Source organism: Ipomoea nil, unplaced genomic scaffold (assembly GCF_001879475.1).
Source record: "Ipomoea nil cultivar Tokyo-kokei standard unplaced genomic scaffold, Asagao_1.1 scaffold0805, whole genome shotgun sequence".
Classification (NCBI taxonomy): domain Eukaryota; kingdom Viridiplantae; phylum Streptophyta; class Magnoliopsida; order Solanales; family Convolvulaceae; genus Ipomoea; species Ipomoea nil.
Window position 1 is genome coordinate 1,889,288 of NW_017617233.1, and position 25,609 is coordinate 1,914,896.

The 25,609-nt window shown below is 42.6% G+C and overlaps 1 protein-coding gene across 4 annotated transcripts; it reads right to left on the minus strand.

Moving 5' to 3' along the window:
* On the minus strand, positions 1 to 24,641 carry LOC109177858 (galactinol synthase 2-like). Of its 4 annotated transcripts, none has more exons than XM_019327331.1 (4): positions 24,150 to 24,641; positions 23,416 to 23,739; positions 22,903 to 23,226; positions 1 to 287 (listed from the first exon to the last, which is right to left on the minus strand). In XM_019327331.1, exons 1-4 carry the CDS (start codon positions 24,492 to 24,494, stop codon positions 228 to 230), a joined length of 1,053 nt encoding a protein of 350 aa, XP_019182876.1. In that variant the 5' UTR covers positions 24,495 to 24,641; the 3' UTR covers positions 1 to 227. The 4 variants fall into 4 exon arrangements, with proteins under 4 accessions (XP_019182876.1, XP_019182877.1, XP_019182878.1 ...); XM_019327332.1 differs by lacking the exons at positions 22,903 to 23,226; positions 23,416 to 23,739; positions 24,150 to 24,641 and adding exons at positions 714 to 1,034; positions 1,125 to 1,655 and having other exon boundaries at positions 1 to 189; positions 247 to 602; XM_019327333.1 differs by lacking the exons at positions 22,903 to 23,226; positions 23,416 to 23,739; positions 24,150 to 24,641 and adding exons at positions 714 to 1,034; positions 1,125 to 1,654 and having other exon boundaries at positions 1 to 602.
* Positions 24,642 to 25,609: the final 968 nt, after the last annotated feature.

Below are 25,609 nucleotides of genomic sequence, written 5' to 3' on the forward strand. Positions count from 1 at the left end.
AAAATATGAGACAATAGTCAAAATACAAATGTTTTACTTAACCATCAAGATAATTACTCGCACCAGCAGTAAGTTCTTTAATGGCAGATTGTTGATAAACATCGAGATGATTGATAACGTTAAATTCTTCCCAACCGTTTGCAATTACCAAAAGCTCCGAAATATCAAGCAAAAACATACATTACGGCGTATATATATATATACATACAAGGACCAGAGGCTGCTGATTACGCAGCAGATGGGGCGGCGATGTAACGAACAACGCCGGTCTTGGGGAGCACCACCGCCTTGAACTTGTCATCTTCAACCTCAAGCCCGCCACCGCCAACTGCCGACGCCGGCGCCGGCGTATTCTTGTAATCCAATGACTCGTCGTTGTATACGTCCCACCACTTCTTGACCAGCATCTTGATGTCTTCCCTGTCCATGTTTGCCTCTTTTCCGGTGAACCTCCACGGCTTCGACCCCGCCGCGCAGTAGTGAACCACCTTCACTTTCTCCAGCTCCACATTCTCCGGGTGGCGCCACAGCATGGCTAGTACCAGGTTGTACACATTCGGGATCGGCTTATAAACGTTTCTGAAAAACATGTTCAAGAAATCCTGGAAAATTAAAAACAGAAAATTTGTATTAGTAGCAGGATTAGTCCGGAAAAACATAAATATGCTTCAATTTGCAATAGAAATTGTTACTGGTTGAGATCTGTTACGTACTTGTTCGGCGAAAGGAGTGGGAGGGGTGATTTTAAGGGTGTTCAAAAGGTCATCATAAGTGGAAAGACTGGGCTCAAAGACAAACATTCCGGCGTTGAAGTAAAGCGGCGGGCGGGGGCCGAGCTCCTCCGGCCACTGGACCTTCTCCGGGCACTGTTGGCAGTATCCGATCTTGTACTGCGGAGTGTGAGTCCATGTCTTCTCGCAGAAGCAGTCCATGACGGCGTAAAAGTAGCCGTCCGGCAGGTCAAACAGGTGGTCAATGTTCTCAAACACCTGGATATCCCCATCCAAGTATATCATCTTACTATACTCCACAAACTGCACTCAAAAACCATCATTTTTTAGCTTCAAAACCATGCAATTTTAATCCCAATTTATGTTTTTAATTTGAAGGTTAGTCTTAATTACCTCCCAGATACGGAGCTTGGAGTAGTTGATGACGTAGTACGCCATAGCAAACTGGGTCTGGTTCTCCGGCGGGTAAACCGGCTGAATTTCACGGACGATGCAGCCCTGGTTCACCAGTAACCGGCGGTGCTCCTCCGGGACATCCGGCAAGACCGCCACGACGAGCGGGTAAGAAGAGTTGACCTTCCGCAGCCCCTTGGCCAGCCCCACCACCCCTTTCACGTAATCCCCATTGCCGGCCAAGAACGTCACGTACGCTCTGCTACACAGGCTAGCAGCCTTCACTACTAAACCCCCACCCGCCATTGCAGCATTAGCAGAACCACTAACGATCTCCGGCGCCATTCTTTTCCCCAACCAACAGATATTATGAGAAGGTAGCGTTTTTCTATGTCGGGAATTCTTGAAACCAAAGCAAAGGATTAAGGTGAGGTTAATTTGGGAGTGTTGTTGAAGCTTTTAGTGGACAGGACAGGATATTAAGATTTTGAGGTTAATTAGGTGTTTGATGTTTTGGTGTCTTTGAGGTTAAGTGAGTGGTCGCTTTTATAGGACTCTGGGAATAAATTATTAATATTTATTATTATGTCCGTAATTTTCCATGGAAGGCGCGAGCTCTGTGGAGAGATCTAGCGCATAGAGCCGTAGCAAATGATAAGACGCCGTATGCATTTACTGTCGTATCACTGCTACTGTCTTACGATGTGAAGCAATGCATCCGATTGTACGCGTGGCAAAAGGCTTCATCCAACGGCTACCAAGATTACGTTGTTTAATTGCCCGGAGGAAACTTCTGGAAATCCGGCGATGAGTGGAGGCCACCCGGTGATGGTATAAATTAGGGAAATTAGGAATGACAATGTGCCCGATCTGTTGGGGATGGAGATGGGGACGGAGACGGAAAATTTTTAAAATTTCTCGGCAAGGAACGGGATACAATTTCTCACCCTGTCTCGTCCCGATTAATTATTATAATTAAAAAATTAATAATAAAAAATAAATAAATAAAAATTATATATATATATATATATATATATATATATATATATATATATATATATATATATATATATATATATATATATATAATTATTATAATTAAAAAATTAATAATAAAAAATAAATAAATAAAAATTATATATATATATATATATATATATATATATATATATATATATATATATATATATATATATATATAATTTTTAAAATTAAAAATTTAGTTTATAAAATTAAAAATTACAATAATTTAAAATTTTAACAAGGAATTACAGGGAATGAGGAATCCCCGTCCCCGCCTAATTTCCGGCGGGGCGGGAATGAGAACTATTTTCAATTCTCCGCCGGGGAGAGTATACTCCCCACCCCCACTCCGCCCCTGCCCCTACCCCTGCCCCCCCCGCCCCTGCCCCGTTACCATCCTAGTATAAATAATAAAATAATATTAAACATACTCTTCATTTTTATTTTATAGAGTTAATACCCAAAATAGTCCCTCGACTATGTCACAATTACCAATTTGGTCCTCAACTACCATTCTTACCTAATTAAGTCCTCAACTATGTAACTTTTACTCAATTAAGTCCTCAACTATATAATTCTTACCCAATTTAGTCCTCAACTATACAATTCTTACCCAATTTAGTCCTCTATATTAATTTGACTGTTTGTTGACTGTCAAAAGTCGGGATAAAATTGTAATTTTACAAGATTTCTCCTTCCTCTCCATTTAGCAGCGCCAAACCATGCAGCAATACACTCCGATCAGATTTCGATCGTCAAAAAATCGTTAGAAATCAAATTCATGGGCTATCCGATGCATAACCACTACTTCGATACTAACAGGTTTAGAACCCAACCAGAGCTTATTGCTACATGGTTTGGCGCTGCTAAATGAGGAAGAAGGAGAAAACTTGTATAATTGCAACTTTATTTTCACTTTTGACAGTCAACAAACAGTCAAATTGACAAAGGACTAAATTGGGTAAAAATTGTATAGTTGAGGACTTAATTGGGTAAGAATGATAATCGAGGACCAAATTAGTAATTACGACATAGTCGAAGGACTATTTTGGGTATTAACTCTATTTTATATTTACGTGACATTTTTAATTTATTTTTTGAAAAATAACGCACAGTTTTTATTAATTTGTTTCCTCATCTATCAATAAAATTATGACAGCAACTCACTAGAAGTGCATATATGAAAAATAGTAGTATTTGTTGCTCTATCTTTTTCCATTTTGAGGTGGTAATTTATTCAAGTTGATACTATTCGTCTATACCTACTAGAACAATCCATGACCCCACCATAATCCCATATCTCATGTGATTGTTTTGTTTTGTTTTGTTTTGTTTTGTTTTTTTGTTTTTTTGTTTTTTTTTTTTTTTTTTTTTTTTGTTTTTAGTAACCATTTTATTTGTTTTTAATTATATTGTTGTCCAAAATTAGTCGTAAAAGATAGGTTGGAAGATTCAATAACAATCGTAATCAAAAGTTAATGAAACAAGGCTAGTAATAATAATAATAATAATTGTATTTCTTGACAATGCTAAAGTATTGAAGAACATTACAACTATTAGATGAGTGAAATTTTGACAGAATTTTACTACTCTCAGTATAGATTGCTTACTTATAATCATGGTTGAAAAAATCGCTAAGCGCTCCTTGGACGCTTGGGGGCGCAAAGCGTCTAGACGCCCGTGTTTTTTATTTTATTTCTATTTTTATTTTTAAAACATTTGTTTAAAATTTTTAAATTTTTAAGACTTGATAATTATAAACTATTCATTATTTTAATAGTTAATACTAAAATATTAAATATTAACCTAAGGGGGGTGTTTGGTTCAGGGAATCTTAGATTACCCCAAATAATAAGATTACCTGCAGGAAGGTAATCTGAGATTTTGGGAATGTAAGATTACCTTATGGGGGCGTTTGGTTCAGGTTATATAAGATAACCAAGGGAATGTGACATTCCAAAGCTCACATTCCGGTGTTTGGTTCATATTATCTCAGGGAATCTAACATTCCCAAGGAATGTCACATTCCCTCCACATAGGATTTTGAAGGGAATGTGATTCCCTTCAAAATCTTAGGTAATCTAAGATAACCTTGGTTATGTTAGTTATATATATATATATATATATATATATATATATATATATATATATATATATATATATATATATATATTTTTTATTATGTTATGTTAGTTTATAAAATAATTTTGTTTCTCAAGTTCAAGATTTTAGTTAATATTTTAAAATCATGTGATTATATATGATACCGTTATCTTATTTATTTATTTTAATTTTTAAATTTATTAAAATATATGAAAATATGTTAAGGATATTATAGTGTGTATAAAAGATAACCCTAAACCAAACATCATTATATTACATACCCCAATTTTAACCAAACACAAGAATCTAACATTCCCAGTAATCTAACATTCCCAGCAATCTAACATTCCCTAGGTAATCTTACATTCCGTGAACCAAACGACCCCTAAGTGTTTGGTTTGGATTGTGAAATATAATATTACCTCGTTTGGCTAATGGTTATATTTTAGGTCATATGGATCAATTTACTACAATATCCTCAAATTATATATATATATATATATATATATATATATATATATATATATATATATATATATATATATATATATATATATATATAGATACTGATAATTATACGCAAGCAATATGAAATAACCCGAGACCGAATAAAGCAAGTAAATGTCTTTATTGATCACGGTAAAGGCCCTAAGTACAATCTACTTGGTTGCTCTGAGTACCGACTGACTGCGGTCGGGATTCTCTAACAACAACCTATCGATCGTCCAAAAGTCCCTTACACTGTAGCTACTGTGGTTATTTATAGCCGCTGTGCCGGGGACAGGATTCCAGCCGTTCGGCATGTCCTCCACGTAGCCACCACGTGTCATCCTCCCGGGTGCCCTGCCTGTCGATGTAGAGAGCCGCCACGTGTCCTTCGTCAGCTCTCTCGCCAAAGGGCTACCGCTCGGTGGTCGACATGATCGGTTCGGGCAATTCCCGGTCGGACCCCGACCGGGTTCTTCACAAGGAGCCCGACCTGTTACCTGCAAAGACAAAGAGAAAAGGGCGAAGGCATCTCGGTCGTGGTGAAGCTGTGTCGGTCGGGATATTCCCTACCAAGAGCCCCCCTGCCCGGGCCTTTTTGACCGTCCGGGAAGAAACGGGACGGGATGAAGAAGCCCAACCGTCGGCCACCAAACCGACCGGCCAGCTGTCATTCCCTTCCTCGCCACGTGTCGGCCACTGCCGGCCTCTGCGACTGCAACCGTCGCCTCGGAATCAGCGCTGGTCGTGTCACGCAAGTGGATGATTTTCCCGCCCAAACGCTCTCCTATAAATAGGTTCCTGAGGCCTTCATTTGAACTTTCCTCAATCTTCTGAAGCAATCGGCACCCTCAGAGAGTCCCGAGCAGCAGATCAGCAATCCGATCAAGCAAAGCAAAACTTCAGATCCTCTTCCAAGTTTCTTCACTCGGTAAGCTCCTAGTTCTTTACTCTTTCTTTATTCTTCACTTAGCGTAGAAGTAGGATATCACTAACTTCGAGCTAACTTCCCGAACCCTGCACTAACTCCCGACCGACCTTTAGGTAGAACTATGTCGGACTCGGATAGTCAAAACGTTTCGGTCGCGGACTACGACAATACGCTCGAGCAAAGCAGCGAGGAGGTGGACATCATGTCCTATTCTCCAGAGGTCGAGCAACGACCGCCGCCAGCGCCCGAGCGAGCCCCCGAGCCAGAAGCATCCACCAGCTCGTCGGAGACGTCGGGATCGAGCTCCAGCAGGTCGGGGAACGAAGAAACGTCTACGAGCGGACGGAATTCCCCGGCCGAGGACGTCCAAGGAACGCCGCTGAGGGTAATAGGGGATTACCCTCAGGTCGAGCCTGAAGAAGAACATCAGGCTAACGTAGCAGAGGCCGTTGAAGGAAGTCCAGCCGAGCCGGCCGCGCCACGCGGGGACGGATACGAGTTCCTCAACAGCGAAAGCGTGGAAGGCCACAAGAGCTTGCTGACCAACGGGGATGCAAGCAGGATTGCGGCGGTTCTCGCTGGTCGGGTCGAGGTCGACACCAGCAGGCAGCTCGGGAATATCATCGAGCGGCACCAGGGGAAATGGATCGGGCTGCATTACGACTCGCTAATGGCCCCGATCACATTCCCCTTTTTGAGCCTTCTCACCGCGTTCCTAGGGTACTACCAGGTTATGCCCGGGCAGATTTGCCCGAACGCGCATCGAATGATCGCGTGCTTCCCCCAGATCTGCCAACGACACGACGTGGCCTGCACCATGGAGCTCTTCAACTTTGTCTATCAAGTGAAGGTGCTAGCGGCCGCGTACGGAGGGGGTTTCTTGATGACACAGTCCCGAGCCGATAGGTGCTCGATCGAGGGACTGCCCGGGAACAACCGGGGGTGGAAGGACCGGATCTTCTCTGTGAAGTATGATCCGTGGATCCTCCCGGTCGAGAGGGTTTGGAGCCAGCGCTTTCGGAAGCAAGTCATCCCAGTCGAGACGCCGACCCTCATCGACGCCGTGGCCAGGATCTCGGGCGAGATCTACGAATACCATATCTTCAAGTCGCCCGAGAGCTACGAAGCGGCCCGGCTGCCCGATCCGGTCTATGACCAGCCCGAGAAGTATAAGCCCGAGCCGGCGGGTGTGACGATTGCGCGGATGCCCGCCCGGGGCAAGAGGAAAGGTAGAGGCCTTATGGCCATCCCGACCCCGGACCCTTCACACCCGATTACTTCTATTCTTGATCTAACCAACTTCGTTTTATTTGCAGCAATGGCCGGTTTCGGAGATGAGGATGTCCCCATGTGCCCGGTGGCCAAGATTTCGCTTGGCAAGAAAAAGGGCCAAGCCAAGCCGGCCGGGGAGAAGGAGATCCCAGATGCGCGACCCATTGGGGCGTCGACCATCACCACGACCGAAGGCTTCGTGGTGGACGCCTCAGAGGTCTTAGTTTCCTGAGTGGCGGTCGGGAAGGGGAAGGAGAAGGTGGCAGAGAAGACCACCGCAGAGACCGGGGCCTTGAAGCGGCGCCGGGAACAACACAGCCCGACCCCATCGGGCGGGGGCAGCAGAGGCGGATCGTCGATCCTTGCTCGGATCGGGAACGCCGGGTCGGCCAAGGAAGACTTTTCCAAGCTGACCCCGAGCCAGGTAGCCGAGAAGATCGGCTACGACTTGGCTGAGGTAAGCGTATTTTCCTTCTTCCGAATTTTCTCGAAGTATTGCCGTTCGGCTAACATGGTTGTTTCATATGTGCAGATCTCCCGAGCGACCCAGTTTCTTCAGCAGCGGGCCCTTCAGGCCAACGAAGCGGAGGGCTTGAAAGAAGGTCGCCAACCAGCGGCTGCAGGAGATCCGGGAGCTGGAGGTTCAGCTGAAGAAGGCCAAGGCCGAGCGGGACCTTTCCGAGCAGGTCGCCCAACAGGCGATCGGGGAAGCGGCCGAGCTCAAGGCTCGTCAAAACGACCCGGATAAGCTCGCCCAGCATCTTTTCCAAGACACCAAATCGGGCGCTCGCTTTCTCCAGTCCGTTCGGGGCACAGAGGTCGGGGAGAAGCTGATATGGACGTTTGGCCGGTGGGCGTACAAAGCCAGTCAACGAAAGATGCGTGATCAAACCAAGAAGATCATGGAACAAGCCCTTGAAGGGGATGATCTTCAGTTGGTCTTGACCACACTCCCCGACGAGGTAGCCGACCCGGGGCCAGCACCTTTCGATCCGAAGGAACGGACGGCAGCGAGCGGAGCCGAAGCCGCCCCGAGCGGGGAGGGGGCGCCGAGGAAAGGTGATGCCGAGGCGAAGAAGTAGAATAGGTTTTACTTCTTTTTTGTAAGCGACCTCAATCGGGAGCCCGGTCCCGAATTTGTACCGGGCACTTTTTGATGATAAATGAAACTTCTCTCTCGTTTAACTTGTGTTGTTCGTTCTTTCTTTTTGCATTTTTACTTTTAGTCATGCAAATGCCGATCCTCAATGCTTCGACCTCGTGGCCCTGTGGCCCGGTCTTGCACTACTCGACCCGTTCGACGCCCGACCCTACGGCCTTATGGCCCGGTCGCGCATTCGAGACTTCAACGTCAAACTGGCCGACCCGATCTCCAGGCCTTTGACGAAAATTTTTGAAAACAAGCAAGCCTCTACGGTCGGAATGTAACCGAGCGACGGGCCTACCCCCTTCAACCCAGCCCCCACACGATTGTGCGCTCGAGGCACGAGTGGGTGCAGTCGTGGAAAGAAGTTGGACGGACCGGGGAATGATGCCGAGAGCTCCTGGCTTCCCCGATCGGTGGCGTGACTCGAATGTCTGCTGATGTGGAGCGCATCTGACCGGCCGATAAATTCGCCCGGTCGGTGTAGCTTGAAGAGGAATCGATCGTCATGCACTGGAGGTAAAGAAAATAACCGACCGGGCCGCCGCATGCAAGCGGTCGAGCAATCACCGATCGTATATACATTAAAACCTCCCGCTCGTAGGCGGTTACGCAAATACTTACAAGCATAAAATTTAATTACAAACGACGACCGGGACTAACTCGCAGGTCAAGCCCCCACTTCATCCAAAGATTACAAGGAATAGGCTAATGCCTGAACATAACGAGGTGCTCGGAATTCCAAGTCCCCTCGATTACCCGACCGGTTGTTGTCTCCAATCGGTACGTACCCGGCCGTATGACCGCGCTAATGATGTACGGCCCTTCCCAGTTCTGAGCTAGCTTTCCGCCCTCTAGAGGTTGACTGGCCTCCCTTCGTCGTAGAACGTAGTCTCCGACCTGAAAATAACGAGGGTTGACCCGAACGTCTTTCGAACTCTTGACGCGCTTCTGGTACTCGGCCATACGCCGAGCGGCTAGCTCTCTTCTTTCTTCGACCCCGTCAAGATCCACGACCATCGCATGTTCATTTTCCTCCGCATTTTAGGTTCTCTCTCGATCGGTCGGGATCCAAGCCTCGATCGGGAGTCGGGCTTCTGCTCCATAAACCAGGGCGAAAGGGGTCTCCAAAGTAGCTTCCCTCGGGGTCGTCCGATAAGTCCATAAAACATATGGCAACTCATCGGCCCAACTACGACCGGCCGAGTGTAACTTCTTTTTCAGACCTTCCAAAATCGTCCGGTTCGCGTTCTCTACTTGACCGTTTCCCTGCGGGTAAGCCACCGACGACCGAACGTGAGTTATCCCGATCGTGGCCAAAAAGTTCTGGAAATATTGGCTTACGAATTGGTGGCCGTTGTCACTGATGAGATGCACGGGCACACCAAAGCGAGAAATCACATTTCGCCAAAGGAAACGAGCACATTGTTGAGAGATGATCGTGGCTAAAGGCTCGGCTTCTATCCATTTGGAGAAGTAGTCGATGGCGACGATCACAAATTTTCTTCGATCGGAAAGCTGAGGGAAGGGGCCCAAGATGTCCACCCCCCACCTAGCGAAAGGAATTGCGGTCGTGACTGGCTGATAGAAGGTTGCCGGTCGTCCAGGCATCCGGGCGAACAGTTGGCACGTCTCACATTCCCGAGCTAACTTTTCGCAGTCTAGCTGGAGGGACGGCCAATAGTACCCGATCAGCATGATACGACGGGCCAGGGATCGGCCTCCTTGATGTGAAGAGCAAATTCCCGAGTGCAGTTCCTTCATGACTATATCGGCCTCAAATGCGGTCAAGCAACGCATCAGAGGGCCTCCATACGATCGCCTGTAGAGACGACCGTCCAAAACTTGGAACCTCGGGGCTCTAAGCTTGGCCTTCCGAGCACGCTGTGGGTCGTCTGGGAGGCGACCATGCTCGAGGTACTCCTTCAGATCGGCGATCCAATTGTCTTCGACCGGTTGGATTGGATTGACCGGTAGACGATGAATACTGTGTCTCGGGATCACCAAGATCCGAGCTATCTTCGACATGTGTTCCGGGGCATCTTGAGCCAATTTAGATAAAATATCTGCGTCGGCATTATCCAATCGGGGTATGTGTCGGACGGTATACCCCCGGAACTGAGCAAGCTTCTCCATGGCAAGATCTCGGTAAAGCTGCAGACGTTCTCCATTGACTTCATAATCCCCGAGAACTTGCCCGACCACGAGCGCGGAATCTGTCTGAGCTCGAATGTATTCAGCCCCCAAGTCCCGAGCGCACTGTAAGCCGTTAATGAACGCTTCGTACTCGACTTCGTTGTTGGTCGGGTGGAACTGGTACATGAGAGCAAAATAGACCTTGAATCCCTCCGGGCTTGTGATCACCACTCCTCCTCCTGCCCCTTTCTTGCTACTTGACCCATCTGTAGCCAGCGACCACCACTCAGCCTCGGGATCCGCAACCTCAAGAGGCCGAGTATCCCGGGCGGTGCACTCGACCAAGAAGTCCGCAAGAGCTTGACCTTTAATAGCCGGTCTCGGTCGGTATTCGATCGCGTACTGGGTCAACATTAACGCCCATTTGACTAGGCGACCTGATGATGAAGCAGTTCGGAGGACTGGCCCGATCGGTCAACACGCGAATTGCTCGACCTTGGAAGTAGGGAGCTAACTTCTTCGCGGCAACGTATAAGGCATAGACGACCTTCTCTAGCCGGGAGTACCGGAACTCGGGACCATGTAGCGCGTGGCTTACATAGTACACCGGTCGCTGGACCCCTTCCGGATCGGTTCGGCACAACACTGCGCTTACTGCACGATCGGAGACGGCGAGGTATACGTCTAGCTCTTCTCCGAGCTCGGGCTTTGAGAGCACGATTGGTGACATGAGATATTCCTTTAGCTCATCAAAAGCCACTCGACACTCTTCGTCCCAGACGAATCCATTAACCTTCCGCAATACCTTGAAGAAAGGTAAAGCGCGCTCGGCTAGCTTGGAGAGGAACCGGCTGAGAGCTGCCAACCGACCGGTCAATTGCTGGACTTCCCGAACGTTGGAAGGTGGTTGCATGTCCAGAATCGCTTTTACTTTGGTCGGGTTAGGCTCGATTCCTCTCTTGGTCATCATATAACCGAGGAACTTGCCGGTCTGAACCGCGAATGTGCACTTAGTCGGGTTCAGTCGCAACTGGTACTTCCTCATGATCTGGAAGCACTCCCGGAGGTCCCGAGTGTGGTCGGATCGGTCCCGACTCTTGACCAGCATGTCATCGATGTAAGCTTCCATCGTTCGGCCCAGTAGATCGGCAAAGAGCATGTTGACCATCCTCTGGTAGGTCGCTCCTGCGTTCCGGAGACCGAACGGCATCACTCGGTAACAATACAGCCCATCCGGGGTCACGAAGGCTGTCTTGCTCTCGTCTTCATGGTGCATCATGATCTGATGGTACCCCTTAAAAGCATCCATGAAGCTCATTAATTCGGCCCCGGCCGTCTCGTCGACCATCTGGTGAATGCTCGGTAGAGGATACGGGTCGAGCGGACAGGCCTTGTTGAGGTCCGTGAAATCAATGCACATCCTCCATGCTGGGGGCTTAGGAACAAGAATGATATTTGCCACCCACTCGGGATAGACCACCGGACGGATGTGCTCGATCGCCGCCATCTTTTTGACTTCCTCCCTGACAAATTCGCGGCGATCGGAGGAAAGGTGTCGTGTTTTCTGCACGACCGGCTTGGCTGCGGGATCGACGGCTAACTTGTGACAGATGACCGACCGATCGATTCCGGGCATGTCTTCGGGCCCCCATGCAAAGATATCAGCATACTCCCGGAGTATGGCCAAAACTTCCGCTCGAAGCTCGAGGGTGAGGGCTCGGCCAATCTTGATCTTCCTATCCGGGCGGTCCTCGGATAGGGGAACTTCTTCTATTTCTTCAGAGGGCTCAGGCTGCTCCTTCCGTTCCTTAGCCTCCTCTTTGGCTATGGTGTTCACCCGGGAAGACGGACCGGAATCACGTCTGTTGACTGCTCGGGTGTAACACTTCCGGGCGGATTGAACGTCGCCGCGGACCACGCCGACCCCATTGGGGGTGGGGAATTTCATGCACAGGTGGGGCATAGAAATTATCCCACCGATCTTCATAATGGCAGGCCGGCCCAAGATTATGTTGTGGACGCAATGGAGGTTGACCACAACAAATTCCAGCTCCGTTTTGATCGACTTTGGAGGTGCGCCGATCTCAACCGGGAGCATTATCTTTCCCTCGGGGTAAATAAGAGCCCCGGTAAATCCCGACAGTGGTACACCGACCGGAGTCAGCTCCTTCCTGTCGAGGCCAAGCTTCTCAAAGACGTCCAGGTATAGGACGTTCACGCTGCTGCCCGTATCGACCATAACCCTCTGAACGTCTGTCCCCTTAACGTCAATCGTGACCACGAGCGCCTCCATGCCGTGGTCGCCGCTGCTAGGCTGGTCTTCAAGGGTGAAGGTTATGGGTTCCATCTTCTGCCTCTTCCCGGTCCCCCGGGAATCTACTATCGCGACCGGGCAATCAGTCCTCGGTCGGGATGCATCTTCCAGCCCACCAAAAATGACATGGATGGTGGGCTTTCCGGACGGGCGGCTACCAGACGGAGGGTCAGGGTCCCGTCGGTCATCATGACGATCGTCCCTTCGATCGTCCCTCCTGTCTTGACCTGACCGATCGGAGCGGTGATGAGAACGTCTATGATCCCTCCGATCGGTGTTCCTCTTGTTGTCCTCTCTCTTCCCCACACACTTGTCCAATTTTTCCCTGTTAAGCAGATCTTCCAACAATTGGCGTAAGTGGGTACACTCCTCGGTGTCATGCCCGGCACATCGATGGTAAGCACAGTGCTTACTCTTGTCAGGGCCGTCTCGATCGGGATGGGGGAGTTTGATGAGATTGCAGGATTGGGCGTATTGCATGGCCTCCGCTGCGGATCGGTTCAAGGCCGTAAACTCGCCAGGCCTGGTGCGGGATCGGGGATTGTCATCTCCCGAGCGATGTTCCGCCCGGCCGGCCGGCTTACGGGACGAAGAGCCGACCTCCTGCAAGCGCTTTACGGCGTTCGCCTCGCCGGCGTTAGCATAATCTGTGACCCTCCGAAGGGCCTCCTCATAACTGGTCGGGGGGTGTAGGATGAAATCCTGATACAAATGTCCCGCCCGGAGAGATATGTGAAGCATATGGGTGGCGGTCGCATCGTCCATAGGCTCGACCTCCCCGACCGCTGCTTTCCACTTGATGAGGAAATCGGTCAAGCTTTCCCCTTCTAATTGCTTGGCCTTCTCGAGATACATGTAGGACTTCCTCACCACTTTGGAAGTGATGAACTTCCTTACAAATTTGATCGCCAAGGTCTCAAATTTATCGATCGACCCCGGTTGCAGGGTACGGAACCACTCTGCTGCCTGACCGGTGAGGGTCGAATAGAAGGCCCTGCACATCACGGCGTCCGAAACGCCCTTCAGCATCATGTTGCTGAAAAAATCATTCACGTGGGCCTCAGGGTCTGCCCGTCCGTCATAACTCTTCTCTCCAGAGACCTTTAAGTCAAGCGGGTAAGGCTGGGCCATTACCGCTGCTGTGAAAGGCGTCTGGTGTAGGGTCGATTGGTTGACCGGGGGTGTTGCAGGGTACACATTCCTGAGCTGCGCAACTTCCGCCTGGAGGTTATAGAGCAGTCCTCGGGTTTCGTTAAGCTCGGCGGCTTGAGCGGCTTGGGCTGTATCCCGAGCGCGTCGCCGTCGGTGAGATCTCGACCCGCTATACCCAGATGAGGCCTCCTGACTAGCCTCCTGCATCTGTACGTCTTCTTGCCTGCGGTTCGGGTCTTGGGGTCCCAAACGCTGGCGCATCTCCGGTCGAAGACGATCAAAAGCTACCGCTCGGGCAACTTCTTCAGGGTCCTCCGCTTGGACGGCCTGAGCTGGTGCCTCCATCGCATCAGCACCCCCCGACCCCAACCGCGAATGAGCCGAGCGTCGAGCCCGGGACGCGGACTGACGCTGCGGCTCTACCTGTGCGGTCGGTTGTACTGGAGGGGCGGCGGCTGGAGCTGTATAAGCAGGCGTATATGGTGGATAACCAACCGGGGGAGTGTAGCACATCGGTTGGCCTGGCCAATACCCATACGGCGGAGGTGGGACCGGGTACGGATACTGGGCGGGATACATCATCGGCTGCTGTTGATATGGCAAACCGGGTGTTAGGTATCCCGGTTGTATGTAATTCACCGGCTGTTGGGTGGCCGGGTATGCATTTGATGGGTGCGGTGGTGAGAGGTTGAGGTTGAGGTCCATCGTCTGACCCTGCTGTTGGGTAGCATAGTGGTCGGAGGAGCTCGCCGCATCCGCCTGGTCGTCGGCAAAGTTGTTGTGTGCCCACGGATACATGTTGATATAGAGGCCGAGTGCTCGTCAAGACGTAGCTTTGTTGCACCGGTTCCCCACAGACGGCGCCAAAATGATACTGCTAATTATACGCAAGCAATATGAAATAACCCGAGACCGAATAAAGCAAGTAAATGTCTTTATTGATCACGGTAAAGGCCCTAAGTACAATCTACTTGGTTGCTCTGAGTACCGACTGACTGCGGTCGGGATTCTCTAACAACAACCTATCGATCGTCCAAAAGTCCCTTACACTGTAGCTACTGTGGTTATTTATAGCCGCTGTGCCGGGGACAGGATTCCAGCCGTTCGGCATGTCCTCCACGTAGCCACCACGTGTCATCCTCCCGGGTGCCCTGCCTGTCGATGTAGAGAGCCGCCACGTGTCCTTCGTCAGCTCTCTCGCCAAAGGGCTACCGCTCGGTGGTCAACATGATCGGTTCGGGCAATTCCCGGTCGGACCCCGACCGGGTTCTTCACAAGGAGCCCGACCTGTTACCTGCAAAGACAAAGAGAAAAGGACGAAGGCATCTCGGTCGTGGTGAAGCTGTGTCGGTCGGGATATTCCCTACCATATATATATATATATATATATATATATATATATATATATATATATATATATATATATATATATGTGTGTGTGTGTGTGTGTGTGTGTGTGTGTGTGTGTGTGCGTGTGTGTGTGAATGCTTAAATATTAAAAAAACAAAATAAATATATAAATATACACACATGTATATTTGATTATATAAATATATATTTATTATTATTATTATTATTATTATTATTATTATTTAAGAATTACTCCCTCCGTCCCATTTTATGTGTCTTAATTTCCTTTTTAATTTGTTCCAAAATAGTGTCATCTTTCCAAAATTGAACATAACTACCACTCTACATTTTTCAATTTACTCTTTTGACTTTTCAAATTTATGGAGGTAAGTACAATTGTACTTTGTACAAACAACACCTACTTTTGAGGGGCAAAATTGTAAAAGTTAGTACCGTTTGTTATGTTGTATTAAAAACCGTGTAAAAAGCAAATGAGACAATCAATTTGGGACGGAGAGAGTAGTTAACAAAGGCAAAGTTGGAATAATTCAAGGTAATCTAAGATTACCTAAGAAAACGGGGGTAATCACATTACCATGAAACATTACCGCCACATCAACTTTCAGGTAATATAACATTACCAAGTAATATCATAACTTGAATCAAACAAGGCAATATAACATTACCAGACTCAGATTACCTAGGTAATCTAAGATGACTTGAACCAAATGCCCCCTAAAAAACATCTAGAATTTGAACAATTTAGGTTTATTTCGCTCAAAACAATATTGCTTTGAGTGAAATAACTCATTTAAAAAAGAAGGGAACAATAGCTAATCAGCCAGCTAGGCGACCTAGTTGCCCGCCTAGCCGGCCACCAAGCCGGCCAACCACCTAAACTACCGATTATGGTGATGCACTAAGCGTCCAGCCAGTGCCTAGCGTCTAGGCGCCAATAAATTGATACCTAGGTGAGATTTTTGCAACGTTGCATATAATATATGAATATATTATATTCATACATAAAGGAGTCCTTTGTATTATTGCTTTAGCCAATGGAAGACGTGAGAGTGGCATGGTACTATTCAGTATAATCCTAGGCACCCGACCTTTGTGTGTTCTAACGCGTGTCTAAACTCTTACAGCACGTTTGGTTCACGGAATGAATTTTGAGGTAATAGTAATTTTATTCTATAAAGAATAGAATAGGAATTGTATTCTATTATTTGGTTCGCAGAAGGAATAAACTTTAGGATTACATTACAGTGTTTGGTTGATTTAAGGAATATAAATGAAATATGTTTTAAAAGACATAAATACCCTTATAAAAATATGTGATTGTGGCAATGGTGGTGGTGGTGGCAGTGGTGTTGGTGGCGACAGTGGCGGCGGCAGCGACGATGGTGGTGGTAGTGGCGGCGGTGGTGTGGCGGTGGTAGCGGAGGTGGCGATGGTGGTGGTGGTGATGGCGGTGGTGGTGGTGATATAGGAAATAGAAAATTTAGGTTATTCCCGAGAACTCAGGAATAGCCTAATACCTGCCCCCCCCCCCCCCCTCTCCCCCAGGAATCTCTATTCCCCTTGCAAGGGGAATAGGTCATTCCCGAGAACAATGCTCCTGAGAATACAAGGGGTTACCAAACAGAGGAATAGGCCTATTACTGAGAATGTTATGCCATTTCAAGCCTATTCTGTGAACCAAACAGCCCATTAGTGTGTCTCATTCTAGCTATGTATAAAATTAGAAAAGCTATGGCATTGGACTCAATGAAGCATATGGTGAATTGGTTGATGATACTGGATCATTTAGACCTACTCACATATCATAACTCTTAACAATTATGTATCATTATATTACTTAATTAATTTATAACGACCGTTTGACTTATCTATACTACTAATAAAAACAAAATCATTCTTTTATAACTTTTCACTCAAATTACCCTAAAATTATTACTATATAAAATCTAATAATTATTATGGTAATTAAGTTAAAAATTACACGAGTAATAATATAATTGACTAATAACTATTATGGTAAACATAGATTGTTGAATTTTTTTAAATAATTATTTACAATTATATATATATATATATATATATATATATATATATATATATATATATATATATATATATATATATATATATATATATATATATATATATATTTATTTATTTATTTATTTATTTGACTAATAACTATTATGGTAAACATAGATTGTTGAATTTTTTTAAATAATTATTTACAATTATATATATATATATATATATATATATATATATATATATATATATATATATATATATTTATTTATTTATTTATTTATTTATTTATACTTAAGGTATAATACTATTAGAACAAAATAAATTATCATTCATATTTTTCGTGTAATTACTATGGTAATTTGGTAATTAAACTTAAGTTGTTGAAACTTAAGGTGCATGAGTTTTGTGCTTAAAGTGTGTGAGTTTTGTACTTAAGTGTGTGAGTCTTGTGCTTAAGGTCCGTGAGTCTTGTGCTTAAAGTACGTGAGTTTGTGCTTAAGGTGCATGAGTGTTGTACTTAAGATGCGTGAGTTTGTGTTCTGAAGGTATTTTGTCTGTGTGCTTAATGTGTGTGTGTTGTGTACTTAAAGTACGTTCAGTTTAATGCTTAATGTGAGTCCAATCGCACAACCGCACAGAAAGCTCCACCCGCACCTGATCCCTATATATATATATATATATATATATATATATATATATATATATATATATATATATATATATATATATATATATATATATATATATATATATATATATATATATATATATATATATATATATATATATATATATATATATATATATATATATATATATATATAGAGGAGTGATCATATGTGGCCATGTTGTTAGGTGTGGTCATATGGTCAATTATAGACCATTAGATTAGATAGATCTAATGAATCATATTAATCAAGATTTTTTCAGTATTTTCGTGCACATTCTCCTACCCAGTGAACTGTAAGGGTAAACTTGTCATAAAACACCGGAATATGGAAAATCACATTGTTGTGTGTCTTATTACACTATTGGTGCATGTTGTCAACACTGTTGGTGTATTCTGTAACTCGACCGCTATAAATGGCCACTGTAATTACCATAACACGGGAATACACCATTGGTGTGTTTCACTGTGGTGTGTTTTATTACACTATTGGTGTATGTTGTCAACACTGTTGGTGTATTCTGGAACGCGCCCGCTATAAATGGTCACTGTAATTACCATAACACCCCACTTACTAAAACGCGCGAAAATCCTCAGAATTACCACAGCCTTTAGATTAAACTGATTCTACGACACAGATACGACCACACGACCACACCTAATGACATGACCACATATGAGCGATTTTCTATATATATATATATATATATATATATATATATATATATATATATATATATATTCTCTCAAATAGAATAGTATGGGGCCCCTTAGGGTTGGGATTCGACCTTTTGGAAGAATGGAAAACATAGTATTTTGAGGTTGCCAGAATTTCACCCAACATAAAGGGACTCATTAAGTTGGTGAGCACCTATAAGGCTAAAAGTCTCCTTCAGAATGGATGCTCACCAAGTCACCGACGCAAAATAATTGGCTCCCATGGGAAAGTGGAAAATAAAAATTGAATTAGTATATTATATTTTATGGACTGCACAACATCGTATAATCAATCATTATTGTGTGGATCATAGTCCACATAAGTTATGTGGACTATATTTTGTCTACTGTAAAATAATGTACATTCAGTATAAAAATAATATGCATTCAGTACAAAAATAATATACATTGTATTCAGGGAATATACATTATTTTTATTCTGAGTGTATATTATATTGTATAATATACATTCAGTACAAAATTAATGTACATTTAATATATTAAAAATGTACTTTTAATTATAGTCTACATAACATTGTATGGACTATGGTCCATATAATAATTTACCGCCTACGATTCGTATCACTAACAGCTTCATAAATTAAAATTTTTAAAAATAAAAAATTTCAATTTAATTAATTTTAAAAATAAAAATTATATTCAATTACAATTAAGACATTTTGTAAATTCGATTAATTACTACATTAGCATCCTTACAGCCTACCCAAACGAAGATGATGGCACCAGTGGCGCCACTTGTCGACGTTTCTGGCAAGGAATCAGCAAAAGTGGGACCGGCAATGCCACGTTGCAACGACTAGGATAGAGGATATGATCTTGCCACGTCGATGGAAATAAAGCTTGAGGGACAGCTCGTGAGTCGTGAGTTGCATGGCTAATCGACTTTTCAATCATTTTCTAGGTGTTATGTCGGTTTGTCTTAGTAATTACTCCGTACTTTTCGATGGAGTGAAATCAACGAGTATGAATGGCAATGGATTGGGGACTACTGGGATGTTAACGTATCGAACATAAATAAATGGAGATTGTTCGTGTTTGTTAAAGTTTTTAGAGTGTTTAGGTTTATGTTTGTTTGTTAAGATTTTTGAAAATTTTGTTCATGTTCGTTTGTTAAGCGTTCATTAGTGTTTATTAAAGTTTGCGAACATATTTACGAACGTGTTCGTAAACATTAACGAACAGATTCACGAACATGTTTGTTAATATTAACGAACACGTTTGTTAATATTAACGAACACGTTCACAAACATGTTTGTTAATAAGCAAGTTCACGAACATGCTCATCAATGTTTGTGAACATGTTCGTTCACGTTCATAAATACGTTCGTGAATGCTTAATAACCAAACATATGAACATGTTCATGATCACAATTCGTTCATGAACTAGAAATAATCTATGTTCACGGAAAATAATCAAACAAGTAACACAACTACAAAGTGAATAAAAACAAATATTAAACGAACACAAATGATCTTGTTTGCGAACATTATTAAACGAACACAAATGAGCATTTTCACAATCTCTTAGCAAACGAGCTTATAACGGTTCATACTCTGTTCGTTTATTAACCGAGCTCTAAATTTTGTTTGTTAATGTTCGTTTACCTTAATAAACGAACATAAACGAACGCTTACCGAACACGAACACGAGTAGTTTAACGAAAGCTCTGTTTACTAACGCCCCTAGTTAATCCATTACTCGGTTCATTTTTTTTAAATTTTTTTTTTTGTTCTACTTTTGTTTCCATTTATATGAGAACACCTAACAAACATATATGAGAACGAAAAAATATAATATGTTTACATTTTTTTTTTTATAATATATTGTTACAACAAAACATGTTTATTAGTAAATCACTTATAAGAAAAAATATAATATTTTTGATGAAAAAAGTAATAATTTTACATTAAAATGTAAAATAGTACATTTTCTTTAAAAAATAATGCATTTCCCCATATTAAGTAATAAATATTTTTATTCATGATTTAGTATTAAATTTGTTAGTATAAATTTTACATTTCAAATTACAAGGATTTGTCCGTGAGACGGTCTCACACAAATACTTATTACTTGTATAGGAAAATGCATTACTTTTCGTCCAAGCATTATATTTGATTTGTCATTTTTTTTTGAATGCTACTGGCTCTATTACGTTGTAGTATCCGTTCATATACTTTCTCAACCTACTGAGACACAAAGAACCAATAACGCTTCCAAATGAAAGTCCAACCCGGGTACCATTAGACCACATAGTCTTGGTATGATTTGTCATTATATTCTCTAATTTCTCGTTCTCATATATGTTTGTTAGGTGTTCTCATATTAAGTAACCTTGAACGTGGAATTTCTCATATCTATTAGTATGAACAATTATAAGCTCGTTTGCTAAGAGATTGTGAAAATGCTCATTTGTGTTCGTTTAATAATGTTCACAAACAAGATCATTTGTGTTCATTTAATATTTGTTTTTATTCTCTTTGTAGTTGTGTTACTTGTTTGATTATTTTCCGTGAACATAGATTATTTCTAGTTCACGAACGAATTGTGATCATAAACATGTTCATATGTTTGGTTATTAAGCATTCACGAACGTGTTTACGAACGTGAACGAACATGTTCACAAACATTGATGAGCATGTTCGTGAACTTGCTTATTAACAAACATGTTTGTGAACGTGGAATTTCTCATATAAAGTAACCTTGAACGTGGAATTTCTCATATCTATTCAGCTGGGAAAGAATCTTGAGGAATATTATATTCCTTGGTAGGTTAAGACTGTTAGTCGTTAGTCAATGCTAGCTCTCAATATGGTCGGTTTTAATCAACTGAGACAATTCCAGTCAAGTTGGTTAGACAGTTAAAACTTAACAATCACAAAGGTTTCAAGTTTGACTCACCTTAGGAGCTGTCTATTAACCTAGTTGATTTGAGTTTTTCCCTAAATTAAAAGTTTTATTGAACTACCGCGAAGAATCCAGTACACAATTACAACAATGTCAATATAGATTTGATATTATATATATCTAAATTGCAGTTTAATTATATATAAATTATATAAGAGCCAATGATATTAAGGTTCTAACTGGAATATACAATGTGTTAGTGTAATTATATGCATTGTTAACTTCTACCGACTTATGAATTATCATCATAATAGCATTAAGAGGATTTCATTAACTTTAAAATGAAATTGTTATGAGAATTTTTTTTTTTTTTTATTCTGATGATCTAAATCAATATTCATCTTTATTATTACTTTTGATCACAAGTTGAAAATAATCATTATATTTTATATTGATTAAATTATATATATAAAAATTATATTAATTATTTTAACTTTTACATTGAACATTATTGTATGTTGTAAAATTGGAACAGAAAGATTGAAGGCAAAGGGAACCAAAAGTTGTGAAAGGTGTTTTCTCATTAAGCTATTAAGGAAGCTATACAGAGTTTATATATTTACAGAGGGTAAAAAGAGAGCGGGAAGAATAGAAAAGAGATACACAAAGAACTGTAAGTACAATAGGTAACAGAATTAGTTGAGAGAGGTTAGAGGTGGTTGAGCTTAATGTTGTGCTGTCACTCTCATCTCCTGAAATGTATTCACGCAATGCGCATGTTATAACTGGTATTAATAATAAATTGAAAAAAATATTTAATGCCCCTGTACATGTATGGTATCTATGTATCATCAATTGTATTAAAGATTGCCAAGTTAAAATAAATGTTAAATTTTTTATTGAAGCATAATTCTTAAATCATATTTTAAATTTTTTGTCAGATTGAGACAGAAACCTAACGTTAGGGATCAAATTCACGCACTTGTTTACTCAAAACTGAAGATTTAAAATAATTACAATTATGTGTCAAAAAAAAAAATAATAATTACAATTATAACTAAGGAACTGAATTGTTGCTACATATATAACTCATAAACCAAAGATGTTCATCAATCTTTAACCAAAGGTCAAGGGTTTGATCCTTAGCTTTGAAAATAGAGCAACCTTAAAAAAAAAAAAAAACCAAAGATGTCATTTTCCCTTATTTTAATTGACTTCAATATTTTTTTTATATTGTAATTTATTCATGTACTTTGAAGTTTAAAAGATTCCTGCGAGAGATTCACAAGTATTTTAGGTTCTATCCTCTTTTTTTTTATACGTAGAAATTTAGGAAACATTACTTATGTTTGTAGGAGTTTATATTCTTATCATGTTACTTTTTAAGATTTGATAAAATTATTATTATTATTTGAATAATGATTATCATGCATTTGGTTAGTTTTTGACAATTAATAGTTTGAAAATTAAATATGAAATGCCAATAACCAATCATTTCCTCTGATATAAGGACCAGAGGCTGCTGATTACGCAGCAGATGGGGCGGCGATGTAACGAACAACGCCGGCCGCCTTGAACTTGTCGTCTTCAACCTCAAGCCCGCCACCGCCAACTGCCACCGCTGGCGGCGGCGGCGGCGTATTCTTGTAATCCAATGACTCGTCGTTGTATACGTCCCACCATTTCTTCACCAGCATCTTGATGTCTTCCCTGTCCATGTTGGCCTCTTTTCCGGTGAACCTCCACGGCTTCGACCCCGCCGCGCAGTAGTGAGCCACCTTCACTTTCTCCAGCTCCACATTCTCCGGGTGGCGCCACAGCATGGCTAGTACCAGGTTGTACACATTTGGGATTGGCTTGTAAACGTTTCTGAAAAACATGTTCAAGAAATCCTGGAAAATTAAAAACAGACAATTTGTATTAGTAGCAGGATTAGTCCGGAAAAACTCATCAACATTCATATATAATATATAAACATAAATGTGCAATTCAATTATCAGCTTAAACTTTTAGTTGAGATAGAACACATGCTTCAATTTGCAATAGAAATTGTTAATTACTGATTGAGATCTGTTACGTACTTGCTCGGCGAAAGGAGTGGGAGGGGTGAGTTGAAGGGTGTTCAAAAGGTCATCGTAAGTGGAAAGATTGGGCTCAAACACGAACATTCCGGCGTTGAAGTAAAGCGGCGGGCGGGGGCCGAGCTCCGCCGCCGGCCACTGGACCTTCTCCGGGCACTGTTGGCAGTATCCGATGTTGTACTGCGGGGTGTGAGTCCATGTCTTCTCGCAGAAGCAGTCCATGACGGCGTAAAAGTAGCCGTCCGGCAGGTCAAACAGGTGGTCAATGTTCTCAAACACCTGAATATCCCCATCCAAGTATATCATCTTGCTATACTCCACAAACTGCATTATATTCAAAAACCATCATTTAGCTTCAAAACCATACATGGAATATAATTTTAATCCCAATTTATGTCTTTGAAGGTTATTCTTGCCCATAATAGCAAAATCGCTACACTAAACCACAGCTCCTTATTTTGAGAGGCTACTCTACAGTTGGTGAGATTCAATTTAAGTCATTGTGACTAATTGAGCTGTCCATATAGACACTAATAAGCAAAGATTTAGTCAATGTTCAGATGAATTACCATATTTACATCATCCTTTCCATAAATCATGATAACTCAGCTGAACACGAGCTATCGGTTCAGAGACCTAGGGCCATTGAGGTTGGAGATTCAACATTTATGGGAAGAAAGACAACAAAATACTAAAGAACTAAATTATAGTGATTCAATTGTCCATTAACATACCTCCCAGATAGGGAGCTTGGAGTAGGTGATGACGTAGTACGCCATAGCAAACTGGGTGTCGTTCTCCGGCGGGTAAACCGGCTGAATTTCACGGACGATGCAGCCCTGGTTCACCAGTAACCGGCGGTGTTCCTCCGGGACATCCGGCAAGACCGCCACCACGAGCGGGTAAGCAGAGTTGACCTTCCGCAGCCCCTTGGCCAGCGCCACCACCCCTTTCACGTAATCCCCATTGCCGGCCAAGAACGTCACGTACGCTCTGCTACACAGGCTAGCAGCGTTCACTACTAAACCGCCACCATCCTCCATTGCATTAGCAGAAGCACTAACGATCTCCGGAGCCATTTTTTCCCCAACCAACAGATATTATGAGAAGCTTGAAGCTAGGTTTCAGTGACAAGAGCTGACTGAGGTAACGTTTTTTTATGTCGGGAATTCTTGAAACCAAAGCAAAGGATTAAGGTTAGGTTAATTTTGAGGTTGCAATACCACCCAACATAAAGGGACTCATTAAGGTGTGTTTGGTTGATGGGTTTTGCCAATAGGAATGGGTATAAAAGTGATTGTTATTGTTTGGTTGATAGATTTTTAGAATACTACTATGGATTTTGAATACCCCATCAATTAAAAAACTCATACCCAAATAAAATAAGAGTTTCATTTCCTTATTCATTCTCAAGCACTACTATTATTAACTATTTTCATTCTACCCTACTATCAAACATGTTAAATAATTTCACCAAAACTCATCAACATTACCAAGTATTTGATATTCATTCTGATTCTGATTCCTATGTGTGAACCAAACACATCCTAAGCTGGTGAGCGCCTAAAAAAAGGCTAAAAATCTCCTTCAGAATGGATGCTCACCAACACAAAATAATTGGCTCCCATGGGAAAAAAGAAAATAACAATTGAATCAGTATATTATATTTTATTGACTGCACAACATCATATCACTAACAGCTTCATAAATTAAAAATTTTTATTTATAAAATTTACTGTAAATTTTTAAAAATTTTACTAAAATATTTCAATTAATCATATAAGTAACTGATTAAATAAAAAAATTAATTTAATTAATTTTAAAATAAAATTTTTATTCAAATACAATTAAGACATTTTGTAAATTCAATTAATTAGCATCCTTACAGCCTACCAAACGAAGATGATGGCATCAGTGCCGCCAGTACTTGTGCTGTAAATTGTCGACGTTTCTGGCAAAAGTGGGACCGGCAATGCCACGTTGCAACGACTTGGATAGAGGATAATATCTTGCCACGTGGATGGAAATAAAGCTTGAGGGACGACAGCTCGTGAGTTGCATGGCTAATTGACTTTTCTAACATTTTTTAGGTGTTATGTCGGGTTGTCTTAGTAATTACTTCGTACTTTTCGATGGAGTGAAATCAAAGAGTATAAATGGCAATAGTTTGGGAGGATTACCCCACCCACTTTAT

What these genes read in the sequence shown, in the direction of transcription:
- LOC109177858 (XM_019327331.1), bottom strand. Translation starts at nt 24,494, where the DNA reads ATGGCTCCGGAGATCGTTAGTGCTTCTGCTAATGCAATGGAGGATGGT. An exon ending in CCAAGCTCCCTATCTGGGAG is followed by an intron (nt 23,740 to 24,149) that starts GTATGTTAATGG and finishes AATATAATGCAG; the next exon opens with TTTGTGGAGTATAGCAAGAT. An exon ending in CCACTCCTTTCGCCGAGCAA is followed by an intron (nt 23,227 to 23,415) that starts GTACGTAACAGA and finishes TTAATTTTCCAG; the next exon opens with GATTTCTTGAACATGTTTTT.